Source organism: Dipodomys spectabilis, unplaced genomic scaffold (assembly GCF_019054845.1).
Source record: "Dipodomys spectabilis isolate Male_0828 unplaced genomic scaffold, ASM1905484v1 ptg000094l, whole genome shotgun sequence".
In the NCBI taxonomy this organism is placed as follows: domain Eukaryota; kingdom Metazoa; phylum Chordata; class Mammalia; order Rodentia; family Heteromyidae; genus Dipodomys; species Dipodomys spectabilis.
Genome location: NW_024870771.1, coordinates 15,760,858 through 15,775,995, shown reverse-complemented (window position 1 = coordinate 15,775,995; position 15,138 = coordinate 15,760,858). Strand labels below are relative to the sequence as shown.

The following is a 15,138-nucleotide window of genomic DNA, read 5'->3' as shown; positions in this document are numbered from 1 at the left end:
GGTCAGTTTCTTTTTTATTTTTATGAGACATGGTCTCGTTGTGTAGCCCAGATTGACCTTGAACCAAAAATCCTCCTGCTTCTGCTTCACACATGCTAGGCTACAGGCATGCACCACTGTATCTGGATTTGCTATTTATTTATTTTATTTATTTATTTTTTTTTGGGGGGGGGGTCCAGTTGTGGGCCTGAACTCTGGGCCTGGGCGCTGTCCCTCAGCTCTTCACCTCAAGGCTAGCGCTCTACCACTTGAGCCACAGCGCCACTTACGGCTTTTTTTTCTGCTTATATGATGCTGAGGAATCGAACCAGGGCCTCATGCATGCAAGGCAAGCGCTCTACCACTGAGCCACCTTCCCAGCCCTACTATTTATTTTTATATTCCCATTCTCTCAAGTTTGAACAGTGGGATTTGCTTCAAAAGGCTTCTGTGTTTGTTTACAATGTTGGTATCATTCTTTCTGCTGAAGAAAATGTCCATCTGGTTATTTCTCTGTTTTAGTCTTGGAATTAGCCAATTCTTCAGTGAACCATGTGTGACCAGATTTAGGGAATATGTTTTACACTTATTTCTCCATGTATGCATATATATTGAATGCCACAATTTTATATCCATTACTTCAATTCCAGTCTACTGCAGGGTGTGTTATAGTTTTTTCAACCCATCCTATATTTATAGTTCTCTTCTACAGAAACTAGGTTCTAATTATCATCAGTATGTTTACAATTAGCTCTTTGATTTAGGATAGTTAATGTCTTAAAAACTGGTATTGTAAGTTGACAGTACCTTGTAAGTTGAAAATTCACTTACTATACCTAACATATTTAATATAAACATCATAGCTTAGCAGTGGAGAATGTGGCTTGATTCCTCAGTACTGCATAAACAGAAAAGCCCAAAGTGGCACTGTGGCTCAAGTGGTAGAGCACTAGCCTTGAGCAAAAGAAGCTGAGGGACAGTGTCCACCCATATCCTGAGTTCAAAACCCAGGACCAGCAAAAAAACAACAACAAAAAACAACAACAGCAACAAAAAAAACCCTGTAGATTGTGTATTGGTTGTTAAGCATGTGATGTGGAGATTGTGTATTGGTTGTTTAGCATGTGATGTGGCTGAAAAACATTAAAATTCAAAATTCAAAGTAAGTTTTGTTCTTTTGATACCAGTACGGGATCCTGAATTCATAGTCCTTACACTCTTGCTCTTCTGCTCATGGTAGTTCTGTATCACTTGAGTCATACCTCCAGTCTAGTTTTTTTTTTTTTTTTCTTGCTGTGTAATTGGAGATAGTCTGATTCACTTTTTTGGCTTTGGCTGGCTTTGAACCATGATTCTCATATCTCAGCCTCCTAAATAGTTAGGATTACAAAAGTGAGACTGTAACCTGGCTTCCAAAGTATGGTTTCTGTTGAATGTACAATTTTTTTTAATTATGAAAATACTGTACAGAGGGGTTACAATTACATGGGCAAGATAACGAGTACATTTCTTATCAAGCATTGTAGCTTCCTCCTTTGTTTCCCCTTCCCATCCCATCCTCCCACCACCTTCCCACCCAACAATTTTTTTTTTTTTTGGACCAGTCATGGGGCTTGAACTCAGGGCGCGGGCACTATCCCTGAGTTCCTTTTGTTCAAGCTGGTGCTCCACCACTTGAGCCACAGAGCTACTTCCAATTTTCTGGTGGTTTTCTGGAGTCTCATGGGAACTTTTCTGCCCAGGCTGGATGAACCATGAACCATTTGAACCAGATCTAGCTAGGATTAAAGGCATAAGCCATTGGTACCTGGCTTGTATATTGCTTTTTTTTTTTTTTTTGTATATTATTTTTATACCATGTAAAGTTAAAAAAAATTAAGGACCTTCTACATTTGACTACTCCTATATAGAGTGTTTACTTTTAATACAATGCAATTTTTCTATATTTTCTTTGGCTTCTTCTGTTATTCATATAAGTTCCATGAACTGATGTGTTTCCAGATCACTCTAGTTTACACATATTTTATTTTAAAAGTTTTATAGCTTTAACCCTAGAAATTAAGTCTTTTATCCATTTAGAACATGTTTATGTTATAAGGTAGGGGGTCCAACTTGGTTCTATTGCACATGGCCTTAGTTCATTGAAAAGGCTTCCTTTCCCATTGATTGGGATTGGCACACTTGAAGGTCAAGTATATATATGGATATTTTTCTGGATTTTCCAATCAGTTTTATTGATATAATCACTGACTGTCATGTCAATACAGCAGTGACTTGACTATCACTAACTTTATAAGTTTTAAAATTGGCAAGAGAGATTCTTCCAGCTTCTTTTTTGATACTGTTTGGACAAATCTGTGTCACAGCATTTTCATATAAATTATATTCCCACCAACAGTTTATAAGGGTTTCTTCCTGATTCCCAACCCCATCTCCAGCATTGGTGTTTTTTGTGTTTTTGATAGCTATTCTGAGTGGAGTTGGATGGAATTTTGATTGTAGTTTTTGTTTTGTTTGTTGTTTTTTGACTATACCAGGTCTTGAAATCAATAAAATTTATATACATAAGTACATAAATAAAAATAAATACATGTATATAAGTTAATGCATATGTTCATGAATATATATGTCTTTTAGGTCTAGCTCCTATATATATGAGGGAAAACATAGTATTTGGCCTTTTGAGCCTTGCTTATCTCAGTTAACATGATATTTTCCAATTCCATCTGCTTTTCTGCAATTGATAATGACTTCATTTTCTTTTGACTGTAATATTCCATAGTGTATATATACTGTATCTTCTTTATTCATGGGTTATTAGGCACCTTGGGTGATTCCATGGTTAGCTATTATGAACAGCAGTGCAATAAACATTGGTATATAGGTATCTTTCTTCTATATTATATGTCCAGTAATTGTACAGCAGAGTTATAAGGTGGAGCTTGCCAGTTTTTTGCCTCTCTGTACCTCCATAACTTCTCTGTAGTTTCTTCCCTTACCATACCCTGATAACTGGTTCCCTTCTTTTTTCTTTCTTCAGACTCTCCGGTGTCTTCTCCTTTCACTGGGTGAAAGTGGTAGATGCTCTAATCTTGTCCCTGCCCCCAACCTGTAATTATTAAAATAAGAGTTCTATTTCATTGTCTTTCTCACCCTGAAGAGACAATTCTTGTTATTCTAATTTTAGAATCTGAGATGCCACTTTTCACTTTATGACCCATTCTTGAGATTAGAAAGAAAAATTTGTACTCTAGAATTTTTTTTTTTTTGATCAGTTGTGGGGCTTGAACTGTGAGCCTGAGCACTGTCCCTGAGGTCTTCAGCTCAAGGCAAGCACTCTACCCCTTGAGCCACAGCTGCCACTTCCAATTTTCTGGTGGTTAATTGAAGGTTAGAGTCTCATTGGCTTTCTTAACTGGGCTGGCTTCAAACTGAGATCCTCAGTTCTCAGCCTCTTGAGTAGCTAGGATTTATAGGCTTAAACCACCAGTACCTGGCTAAACTGAGCTTCTAACACTTGAGCCAATACAGCTCTACTTCAAGCTTTCTTGGTAGGTTAGTGGAGATAAGAGTCTCACAGACTTTACTGCCAGGGCTGACTTTGACCCATTGTCATCAGATCTCAGCCTCCTGAGTAGCTAGTATTATAGATGTGAGCCACTGCATTTGACATTTTTTAGAATCCTAAGAGAACCTACTAACAATACTTAAAAAAACACAATGGAAAATATAATGTAGTGGGTGATCTAATTGGAATGTCTTATGACTTTTTTTGACTATACCAGGTCTTGAAACAATAAAATTTATATTCCTAAGTACATAAATAAAAATAAATACATGTATATAAGTTAATGCATATGCTCATGAATATATGTCTTTTAGGTCTAGCTCCTATATATACATAATCACTTAGGAATTTATAATGGAATCTAGACCAGATGAAAATGTTTTATTTAGGTTTTAGTAATATTGTATACTGGTTCTGCGTATTTTTAACATAGTTTTTTTTTTTCTAAAATTGTTGAAAGTGTTAAATTTTATTACAATCAAGTCAGAGCATAAGCTTCTCTTTATAGAAAAAATGTATTTTTCAGAGGCATTTGTTTGTAAAGAAAACAGCCAAAGGTGGTAGTGCATGTCTGTAATCTCAACACTTGGGTGGTAGAGGCATGATTGAGAGTTCAAGGCCAGCTGGGTTATATAAATGAGAAACCTACAAATATACAGACAAAAAACCAGTAATATTTTTCTGTTTTAAACTCTTTGCCTTTTGAGCAGAATTGGTGGTGCATTTCTTTAGTGGCTGAGTAGGTTTTTCTTTTTTCTTTTTTTTTTGGGGGGGTCCGGTGGTGGGGCCTGAACTCAGGGCCTGGGTGCTGTCCCTCAGCTCTTCAGCTCAAGGTTAGCACTCTACCACTTGAGCCTCAGCGTCACTTCTGGCTTTTTTTTTTTTCTTATGTGGTACTGAGGAATTGAACCCAGGGCCTCATGCATGCAAGGCAAGCACTCTACCACTGAGCCACCTTCCCAGCCCCCTGAGTAGGTTTTTCAAAGGCAAAAATCATTAAAGAGCTGTTACACATTATTTGGAGGACATGGGATAGGGTGTGTATGTATGTTGATATTTTGGAAGTTTCTGAGGTGATTCTTTGGTTTAGTTATGCTTGTTGTGTTTGTGATTACACATTATTTGTGTTTTGATACACACAAGTAAATAACTGTTCTTCCATGCGCTGTTCAATACAATGGAAAGAAATGGACTTTTTGCCTGCTTTGATATTTTAAGTTGTCAGTGAAACTTTGAAAATAAGAATTTCAAGGGAGTTTACTTTTTAAAGAAGGTACAGTGAGGAGAGAACCGTTCTGGTTTCACACTAAGTGCCCAAGCATCTGTATCTGAATATTTTTACTTTTATCTTCTTATTAAAACTTCTGATGTCCCTGATTCAAAGAAAATACTGTCAGTACATGTCTCTGAGCTCCTGGTTTCCAATGTGGAGGAGATAAAAGAAAACAGACTTGAGAATATGCAAACATGAACTCAGACCTTTCTCAGAAGAGTTACCAGAACTCCTCCAGCTCCTAAGTTTCACTTTCAAATGTGTTTGATGCTTTTATCTATCTACATTTTGGGTCATTTAAAAAGAATACAGAAACAGCAGTTACATATAAGTAGAAAAGACTGCTTAGAAGACACCTCTTGTTATTTTTCTCACTGGGATGGTTTTATATTTTATGGTTTTATGTTTGCTGTTTAGGAAATAGAAGGATATGTATTAGAAAGGTGTGTTTACAGGGGAAGGACAGAGAGGAGGTTAAAGGAATATAATAGAGGGTATGAACTTGTTCAGCATAAGTTATAGCTAAGAAAGCTTTCAATAAGAAAGTTTTTAACTACATACTTTTTTTGTTATTGTTGGTCATGGGGCTTGAACTCTGGGCCTGGGCGCTGTCCCTCAGCTCTTCAGCTCAAGGTGAGCGCTCTACCACTTGAGCCACAGCTGCCACTTCTGGTTTTCTGGTGGTTTATTGCAGATAAGAGTCAGATGCCCCTCAGTAGATGAATGGATCAAGAAAATGGGGTGTGTATATATAGACACACACACACACACACACACACACACACACAGGAATTCTATGCCTCCATCAGAAAGAATGTATACACACTCTCTCTCTCTCTCTCTCTCTCTCTCTCTCTGGAATTCTATGCCTCCATCAGAAAGAATGACATTGCCCCCATTTGTTAGGAAATGGAAAGACTTGGAAAAAATTATATTAAGTGAAGTAAGCCAGGCCCAAAGAAACAACATAGGTCCCATGGTTTCCCTTATTTGCAAAAACTAGTATATGTCTGGGACAAGCAGAAAAGATCAGATAAGATGATAAGTGAAATGAACCCCAAGATAAGGACACAAGTGGTTTTTTTCTTGCTTGCTATTGTTTCGAACGTATTTATCAGGTACCATGTGATTTTTTTGTTGTTGCTTTATATGTTCCTCCCCCACTGTATAACCCGTTTTCACTGTATTTGATGTTGGTATAATTTGGGAAGGAGAAGGGAAAAAACAAAATGTTTAAATAGGGATACAGGTTGACCCATTGTAACAATGAGATGTACAAGACACTATGTTGAAAAACGAACTTAACAATTTAGGTGTGTGTGTGGGGGGGTGTAGTTGTGGAGGTGGGAGGGAAGGGTTGGTAGGGGAAAAACAACAGGAGGAGGCAACAATGCTTGATAAGAAATGTACTCATTGCCTTGCTCATGTAACTTTCTATATTTTCATAATAAAAAACTTATTAAAAAAAAAAAAAGAGAGAGTTTCATGGACTTTGCTGCCCGGGCTGGCTTTGAACGGCGATCCTCAGCTAGGATTATAAGCTTGAGCCACCAGCGCCCAGCACTACAGACTTCTTTTTATTTTTTTAGTTGGTCGTGGGGCCTGAACTCTAGGCCTGGGCGCTGTCCCTCAGCTCTTCAGCTCAAGGCTAGCGCTCTACCACTAGAACCATAGCACCACTTCCAGCTTTTTCTGCTTATGTGGTGTTGAGGAATCTAACCCAGGGATGCAATGCAAGCTTCTGAGCCACCTTCTCAGCCCCACTACAAAAGTTCCTTAGGGTTTATTTTATCCAGGTTTACAGTTAATCTGTTGATTTCCAGTCTATCGTCAATATTCCTCTTTTTTTTTTTTCCTGACAAAACACATACATTTAAAAGTTTTTTTTTCTTGCTGCATGCCATTGGCTTATGCCTCTTAGCTACTCAGGAGGCTGAGATCTGAGGAGCAAGGTTCAAAACCAGCCAGTTTCACCCTATGAGACTTTTATCTCCAATTAATCATTCAAAAACTGGAAGTGGTGCTGTGGCTCCAGTGGTAGAGTTCTAACTTGGTAGAGTTCTAACTTTGAGCACAAAGAGGCTCAGGAACAGCTCCCAGTCCCTGAGGTCAAGCCCCAGTGGAACTGACAATAAAAAATTTTTTTTCTTCCCTCTTTGAAAAAACTTGCAAAGGAATCAAGAGAAGTCAGTATATCTTGGGGGAGGTGTATATGGTGTATGGGAGGCAGGGCTTAAGGAATGATTGTTGTCCATATACTTCTTCAATATTGACAGAATTTAAACCATAAGAATATATTACTGATATATAATGTTGAAGTGTTTTGAGTAAACATGTTAATTGTAAAGGGAATGGAAAATAAATGAAAGTGCAAAGAAGAAAAAGTATCATCTCAGCAATCACAGTCACCTAAAGACTGTCTGTTACTATTTGTTATAGATTGTCTTATTTGGAAAGAAACACATATACACATATTTGTACTGAACACACAATTTATTATAATACTTTATAAAATAATCTAATGATATATTGAAATAGTCTTCCAGATTCTTACATATTTACTTTTATTGTTTTTAATTTCTGTCTGCTTTATCATACTTAAATACTTTATTTTAACCAGTTCACCTTGATTAGATATATAGATTGTCTTAACTTTTTCTCTCTCTCTCTCTTTTTTTTGGTCAGTCATGGGCTTGAACTCTGGGCCTGGGTCCTGTCCCTCTTCAGCTCAAGGCAAATGCTCTACCACTTGAGCTACAGCGCCACTTCCGGTTTTCTAGTGGTTTATTGGAGATAGGAGTCTCACGGTCTTTCCTGCCTGAGCTGGCTTTGAACCGAGATCCTCAGATCTCAGCCTCCTGAGTAGCAAGGATTACAGGCATGAGCCACCAGCTCCCGGCTTTGTCTTAACTTTCTCTAAGTAATTCCTTGTAGGTAAATCTTCATACATCTATTCTGATTTCTGGATGTAGAGTTTCTGGGCCAAAGACACATTACTATTTTTTGTGGCATGATTCTTATAAAGATCCCTTTGTGGAAGGGAAGGTATGTGTGCATTCCTATGTATTGTAGGAGATGTTAATACTTGTTGTGGTATGAAAATCATCCTAATAAGGGTTTTATACCAGTGCCCAGGTGACCAGCCAAAATCTGTTTTTGTATTTGTTGTTGTTTCTTTCCATTGCAGTATAAAGGATAAAATTTGAAGATAAAACAACTCCCAGGTTCATGGTTCTGGGCAGAAAATATTCTGGACAAGAAAGTAGTTTTATTTCTAGTATGTGATTGGCTTGGCTCACTGGAATAGGTTGGAGGAAAATTGACATGAATTTTTTGATGGGTTTCTGAGCAGTGATAGATTGAGTATTTGTTCTCCTCGGTGGAATGTTTTTCTAATAGGTCAAACTGTGTTCTGCCTACTGGCAAGCCTAGAATGCTAATGAATGTAGTAGAGGGATGTTTAAACTGGAATACATGATGGATTGAAATATGCTTGAAAGTAGATTTTCAACTAATGTTTTTAAAATGAGAGCATGGTTAGTAGTCTATAGAGTTTAGTATCCAGAAAATAAACATTGCATAGGACTAGGGATGTGGCTTAGTTCATAGAGAGTTCTTTCTTGTCTAGCATAATCCTAGGTTCAAAATCCCCAACACCACCAAAAACAAAACCAGAGAAAACTATTGCAGTATTTAACTACCTTTTGAAATGTTTATTAATTAACTTATTTTAAGGTACAGGGCAGACACTATGCTGGCACACAGAGTTTTGTGAGTTTCACCTCTTGAAAGAGGATAGAGAAAAAGGCTTGGCAAATAATTGGCAAGTAAAGCAAACAGTTACAACTCTGTTAACAATGCAGCCTTATTTACTCTGCCTATCAGAATTTCTGAAATTGGATTCCTTGGCTCTGTGAACTAGTTAGCACAAGAGCCCTCTTTCCCTTTGGGGTGCTTGGAATTGAAAGCATGCTAAAGAAAACCCAATCATGTATATTTTAGTTGTGTTCATCCTGTAACACTGTTAGGATTTGGTAGAGTATAAGGATTCATATTGAGAAAAAATTTTTAGTGGAAGTATATGGAATTGTTTTTTAGGTGAAATGGTTTTTACTGTGAAATGATTACATAAACTAAAAGGCTATTAACTCTTCAAGCCAGAAATCTAGTCACAGTGTTACTTTTCTTTTATAAAGGAATAAAAACTTCTTTATTTTATAGGTAGGGCTTTGATTATGAGAAAAATTACTTAGGCTTTTACAAAGAATATTATTTCTGGGAGGAGGATTGGATGGAGGGGGAGGTGGGAGACGGGAGGGAGGGGGAGGATGGGAAGGGATGGGAAGGGGAAACAAAGGAGGAGGCTACAATGCTTGATAAGAAATGTACTCATTATCTTGCCCATGTAATTGTAACCTCTCTGTACAGTATTTTCACAATTAAAAAATACAATTAAAAAGAATATTATTTCTAAGTAGTATCTGTTTTTGTAAAATTGAGGTAACGTTCCAATCTAATTCTTTGTTAGGGTTCTTTAGGATTCATTCTTGTAGGAGAATGAATCAGGCTCATCTGTATATGAGGATACTTTTCTTCTAACTTTTTTTTTTCTTGTGGTGCTAGGGATCAAACCCAAGGGTCTCCAACATGCCTTGACAAGTACTTTGCTACTGAGCCACTTCCTTAGCCCTTTTTCTAATTTGAGCAGTTTTAGAAGTGTTTATTTGAGAACAGTGGGGGAAAAAAAACCCAAGGATAAAATATTTATGACTATGAGGGACAAGAAGATTTGGGGGGGTTGGGGAGCTGGGTGCCGCTGGCTCACGCCTGTAATCCTAGCTATTCAGGAGGCTGAGATCTGAGGATTGCAGTTCAAAGCCAGCCTGGGTAGGAAAGTCCTTGAGCCTCTTATCTCCATTAAGCCACTCAGAAAACCAGAAGTGGCACTGTGGCTCAAGCTGTAGAGCACTGGCCTTAAGCTGAAGAGCTGAGGGACAGGGCCCAAGCCCAGAGTTCAAGCCCCACGACCCACCAAAAAAAAAAAAGATTTGGGAGGCTTGGGGGGTACTTGAGGGGGTGTGTGAGTTGTTATATGAGGGTTTGAACATAGGCCTTGCACTTATTTTTTTATTTTATTATATTTTTTATTGTGAAAATACTGTACAGAGGGGTTACAATTACATGGGCAAGATAATAAGTACATTTCTTATCAAGCATTGTAGCCTCCTCCTTTGTTTCCCCTTCCCATCCCTGCCCCCCCCCCCCCCCCACCAAAGTTGTAAAGTTGGTTTTCAACATAACGACTTGTACATCTCAACATTGCAACTTGTACATCTCAACATTGCGGTGGGTCCACCTGTATCCCTATTTAAAAGATTTGTTTTTCCCCTTCCCCTCCACAAATTATACTGACATCAAATACAGTGAAATCAGGGGTTATACCGTGGGGGAGGGACATACAAAGCAACAAAGAAATAATCTTATAAATGTGTTAGAAACAATCGAATGAGGGCTGGGAAGATGGCTCAGTGGTAGAGTGCTTGCCTTGCATGCCTGAGGCCCTGGGTTCGATTCCTCAGCACCACATAAGCAAAAAGAAAAAAGCCGGAAGTGGCGCTGTGGCTCAAGGGGTAGAGTGCTAGCCTTGAGCTGAAGAGCTGAGGGACAGCGCCCAGGCCCAGAGTTCAAGCCCTACGACCGGGCCCAAAAAAAAAAAAGAAACAATCCCATGAAAGAAAAAAAATTTGAATACATATCTTAGGGTTCATTTCCCTAACATCAACTTATCTGGCCTTTTCTGCTTGACTCAGACATATACTAGATATTGCAAATAAGGGAAGGCCTTGCACTTATATAGGCAGGTACTCTATCACTTGGGCCACACCTCTAGCCAGAAGAAATTTTTTAAAATCCCATATCAAGCTTTGGTCTTTTTGTTGTCTATAAGTTTGCCCTAAACACAGAGACATCTCACTTTTGTTCTTGCCCTCATTCACTCACTTTGGCTTTTCCTTTGTGAAATATTTCACCGTGATTGCCCAAAAGAAAGAAAGCACTGAAGAATAAGTTTTAGGAACTAAAGTTTTTAAAAATTCTGTCATTTGCTTAACTACTGAGTTTTTTTGTCCCTTGTTTACAGCATTGGTTGGATGGTACAAAAAGCATCAAAAAACAAGTCAAAAGTAAGTGTTGAAGTATTTGTTGTGGGGAAAAAGAAAATTAATGTATTAGAAACATATAAGATAACCTTCAAAGTAAGAATAGTAACAAGCATGTTTTAGGTGAGTATTTTATCATCTCTAATTCTTTCCTTGTTTGCTTGTTTTTGAGGTTTAGGCTTAATGTGTAGTCCAGGCTGGCCTCAGATATGAATCTTGATTCAAGAGCCTTATAATAGAAAAATGTACAAGATAAAAGTTTTTTTAGCTTGCAAATAAAATTACTTTCCACAAAATACATAACTTTTATTTAGCAATTACTCGTGTTGAAAGTTTTTGTTAAGCATCTACCTTGCTCTGGAAAATGTTTTCAGATTTTAAATCTATAACTATTTTTAATTAAGAATAGTAAAATGAAACAATTCACATAAAAATGTCAGTAAAGGGTTGGAGGTATGGCTCAAGTGGTAAATTGCCTGCCTAGCAGTAGTCAAGGAAAACACCTGTGTCCAATCCATAGTCTAACTTGTTCTCTGTAGTCAGGTCACATTTCAGGACAACCCAACTCCTATCTATAAAATTATGAGGCAGGGAGCACTGAGAGTGTGGAGGCTAGCAAACTCACTCAAGTGTGTTTGAAAGTGTGTGGGATGCTTTGCCTTGAGTGATTATTAATGTGGACATTCCTCAGAGCTCTGAAGAAATACAGCGCAGCAGGTTTTTAGAGCTGTTCGATTGCGTAGTTAAGACTTATTTGTTATGTCCGACCTTAAACTATTAGGATTAATTTAGAGCTATCCTGAAATAATAGATTGTGAATGTGTCCTATATTTTAGAACTTGACTGGTCTTTTTGTGTACAATTTTTTTAATGTACAATTTAAACTGATGATTTGCTCTGAAATAATAGCACAGTAACCTCCTATCTTCTGGCCCACTTAAGTAATTTTTAACAAATTTACCCCCCCTTTTTTAAATGACAGTTGGTTCACCTTATTGTCTGCATCTTCGAGTTAAGTTTTATTCCTCGGAACCAAATAATCTTCGTGAAGAATTAACTCGGTAAGACCATTCTCAAGAGTTGTATGTGAGTAATTTGGTAGTTTAGAAAATTGTCTTTAGAATTATTTCCCACTTATAGACAACTAATGCAATAGATTCCTTGTCCCTGGTAATATGCCTTCAGATAATAGGATTTTATTCTAGAATAGTATTTTTAAATTGTATGTTTTATGTTCTTTTTTTTGGTTTTCAAATTAAAATTGTTTCCTTAGAATTATCCTAAAGTGGCTTCAGAGTCTTGTGAGTTTTTTTGTTTGTTTGTTTGTTTTTGTTTTTTTGTCATGGGGCTTGAACTCTGGGCCTGGGAGCTGCCCCTCAGCTCTTCAGCTCAAGGTTAGCTAGCACTCTACCAATTGAGCTCCAGTGTCACTTCCAATTTTTTGAGTAATTTATTGGAGATAAGAGTCTTAGGACTTTGCTACCCAGGCTGGCTTTGAACCTCTGTCCTCAGATCTCAGAGTTCTTTTTGTATATATTGTTTTCAACTCATAGATTCTAAACAGGATTTAGTAAAATGTTAATAATGATATACTTATTTACATTCAAATCTCCCTGGGAGTTCATTCAGATTGGCTCCTTTTTTTTTTTTCTTCCTGTCCTGGGGCTTGAACTCTGGGCCTGGGCACTGACCCTGAGTAGCTCTTCAGCTCTATCACTTTGAGCCACAGCACCACTTCCAGTTTTCAGTTGGTTAATTGGAGATAAGAGTCTCATGGACTTTCCTGCTGGGGCTGGCTTCAAACCTCCTGAGTAGCTAGCTAGGATTACAGGTGTGAGCCACCAGCGCCTGCCTTAACTTTCTTTACTCCTTAAAGTAACATTGATTGATTAAAATTTTAGATCACAGTTTAGATAAGTAGCTTGTAATAAATTTTAGATTATATACATTTATTTTGCCCTGCCTCCTTGATATTCATTATTTTGTGCTGTATATGCGTAACTCCATGCACTAATAATCTTCACTAAGTGAAAAAGTTGAGTTACCTACCATACCATGGGGTTGGGGCTATTACCTAGAATTATACCCAAAATGTATCTCTTCACAGATGAGGTAGAAATGTTCTCAAAGTTAAACTAGGTCGCAGAGCTCATTCTCATAATATCTTTCAAACATTTTCTTTTTTTTTTTGGTCCGGTCGTGGGGCCTGAATTCTGGGCCTGGACGCTGTCCCTCAGCTCTTTAGCTCAAGGCTAGCACTCTACCACTTAAGCCACAGCGCCACTTCTGGCTTTTTTTTTCTTATGTGGTGCTGAGGAATCGAACCCAGGGCCTCGAGCATGCAAGGCAAGTGCTCTACCACTGAGCCACCTTCCCAGCCCTCACACATTTTCTTTTAAGTTTTGTTATATTCTACTCTGTGGCCTGTTGTTTTGTGGTCATGATTCTACCCCTCTGTTAGTCAGTACATTTTTTTTTCTATATTATTTTTCCTTTATTGTGGATAAAATAAAATATTTATACTTCATTGTGAGTAAAATTCTATAATCAAAGATACTCTCAATTTAGATAAGATTTTTTCACAGCAGATAGTTCCATTAAGTTAACTTGTGCATTTAATTTTCTTAGGTATTTATTTGTTCTTCAGTTAAAACAAGATATTCTCAGTGGAAAGTGAGTATCATAATTATTTAGCACATTGTCTTTGGTAGTTGGAAATGATTTTGAAATTAGTTTTTGTAATAAGGAAAAACAGATGGTCAATGTGACCTGTATATTTTCATTTATTGAAAAATGAATGACTTAATTTGTATTTTGATCCCAGATTAGAGTGTCCCTTCGAAACAGCAGTGCAGTTGGCAGCTTATAATCTTCAAGGTAAGCAAATTTTGTGCTGATTGTTAAGAATAAAACATAATACTTTTTTTGTGTTTGTTAAAGAATTTCAGAAGATTCATGATGTATCAGAAGAGAAACACAGTTTTCTGTAAATTTGTATCAGTATCCTTTTGCCTGGAAGATTGTCTTTTTCTTCCCTTTCATTTCTGTATCCCCTTTCTATCTCTAATGTTTTCAAATGAAAGTTACAGTCTACCTAATAGTTTAGTAAATTATTATCTTTAGTCTTCTAATTTTTTTCCTTTAAAAACAGTGAAACACTGTCTGTATAAATTATTTCGGCAGTCACATCACATAGTTTGCTTTCTTTATTCTTCTTTTTTTTTTTTTTGTCAGTCGTGGGGCTTGAACTCTGGGTTTGCGTGCTGTCCCTGTGCTCTTCAGCTCAAGGCAAGCGTTCTACCACTTGATCCACAGTACCACTTCTGGTTTTTCTGGTGGTTAGTTGGAGATAAGTCTCATGGGCTTTCCTGCCCAGGCTGGCTTTGAACTGCAATCTTCAGATCTCAACCTATGTGTAGCTAGGCGTGAGCCACCAGCACCCAGCTCTTTATTCTTATTCTTAAAAAACAAGTCAATGAAAAAATTTCCATACAATTTAAAAGTTCCCGATGTTCATTTTAAAATGCTTTCAAGTAAGTGAGATTAAACAATATACTTTGGTATGTTGATTAAATACTGTTAAACTTATAAATTTTCTTCTAAAAAATGGCATAAAGAAAAACTAATTTCATAAAATGAAAAAAATATTTTGCTGGGATTATCAGACTTTGCAGACAGTCCTTGAGATTTTATCTTCAATTAATCAGCAAAATTCTGGATTAGAATGTGGTTCAAGTGGTAGAATACCAGCTGTGAACAAAAAAGCCCAACACAGTGGCCTAAGTTCAAACCCAGCACCAGCACAAAAAAAAAAAAAAGAAAAAAAAATTGTATGGTTTTGTACATTTTTGTATTTTCAATAAAAGCTTGACCTACAGTAGTTTCCAGGAAGTGTCCAGTGTAGACTTGGTAATTATGTCAAAGTAGTTCTCAATGTAATTTTTTCTCTCCCCAACTGAATTTTTTTCCTATTAATATGAAAATATCTTAAAGTTTGATACAAGTAAAAAATTCTTTTAGAAGAACAAAATTTCCAAAATATAGAAAACTGGACACATTGCTTTCCCTTTTTCCCTAAGCCCAGTTCATATATAAGCACAAATGAATATGCAGATGTTTGTACATCATTCATTTATTTTACTTTCTCTTTTCTCATTTTT

General features: G+C 37.1%; 1 protein-coding gene across 4 annotated transcripts in view; it reads left to right on the top strand.

The window, feature by feature from the left end:
* The window catches only part of Epb41l5 (erythrocyte membrane protein band 4.1 like 5), a 142,955-nt gene that overhangs the window by 26,287 nt on the left and 101,530 nt on the right, over positions 1-15,138 (top strand). For all 4 annotated transcript variants that reach the window (XR_006148203.1, XM_042685279.1, XM_042685278.1 and 1 more), the window contains exons 4-7: positions 10,960-11,002; positions 11,961-12,039; positions 13,607-13,651; positions 13,803-13,855. Coding sequence is in view for 3 of the 4 variants with exons in the window: in XM_042685279.1 (XP_042541213.1) it covers positions 10,960-11,002; positions 11,961-12,039; positions 13,607-13,651; positions 13,803-13,855 (220 nt within the window). In the remaining variant the exon portion in view is untranslated. The remainder of the gene's footprint in view (positions 1-10,959; positions 11,003-11,960; positions 12,040-13,606; positions 13,652-13,802; positions 13,856-15,138) is intronic.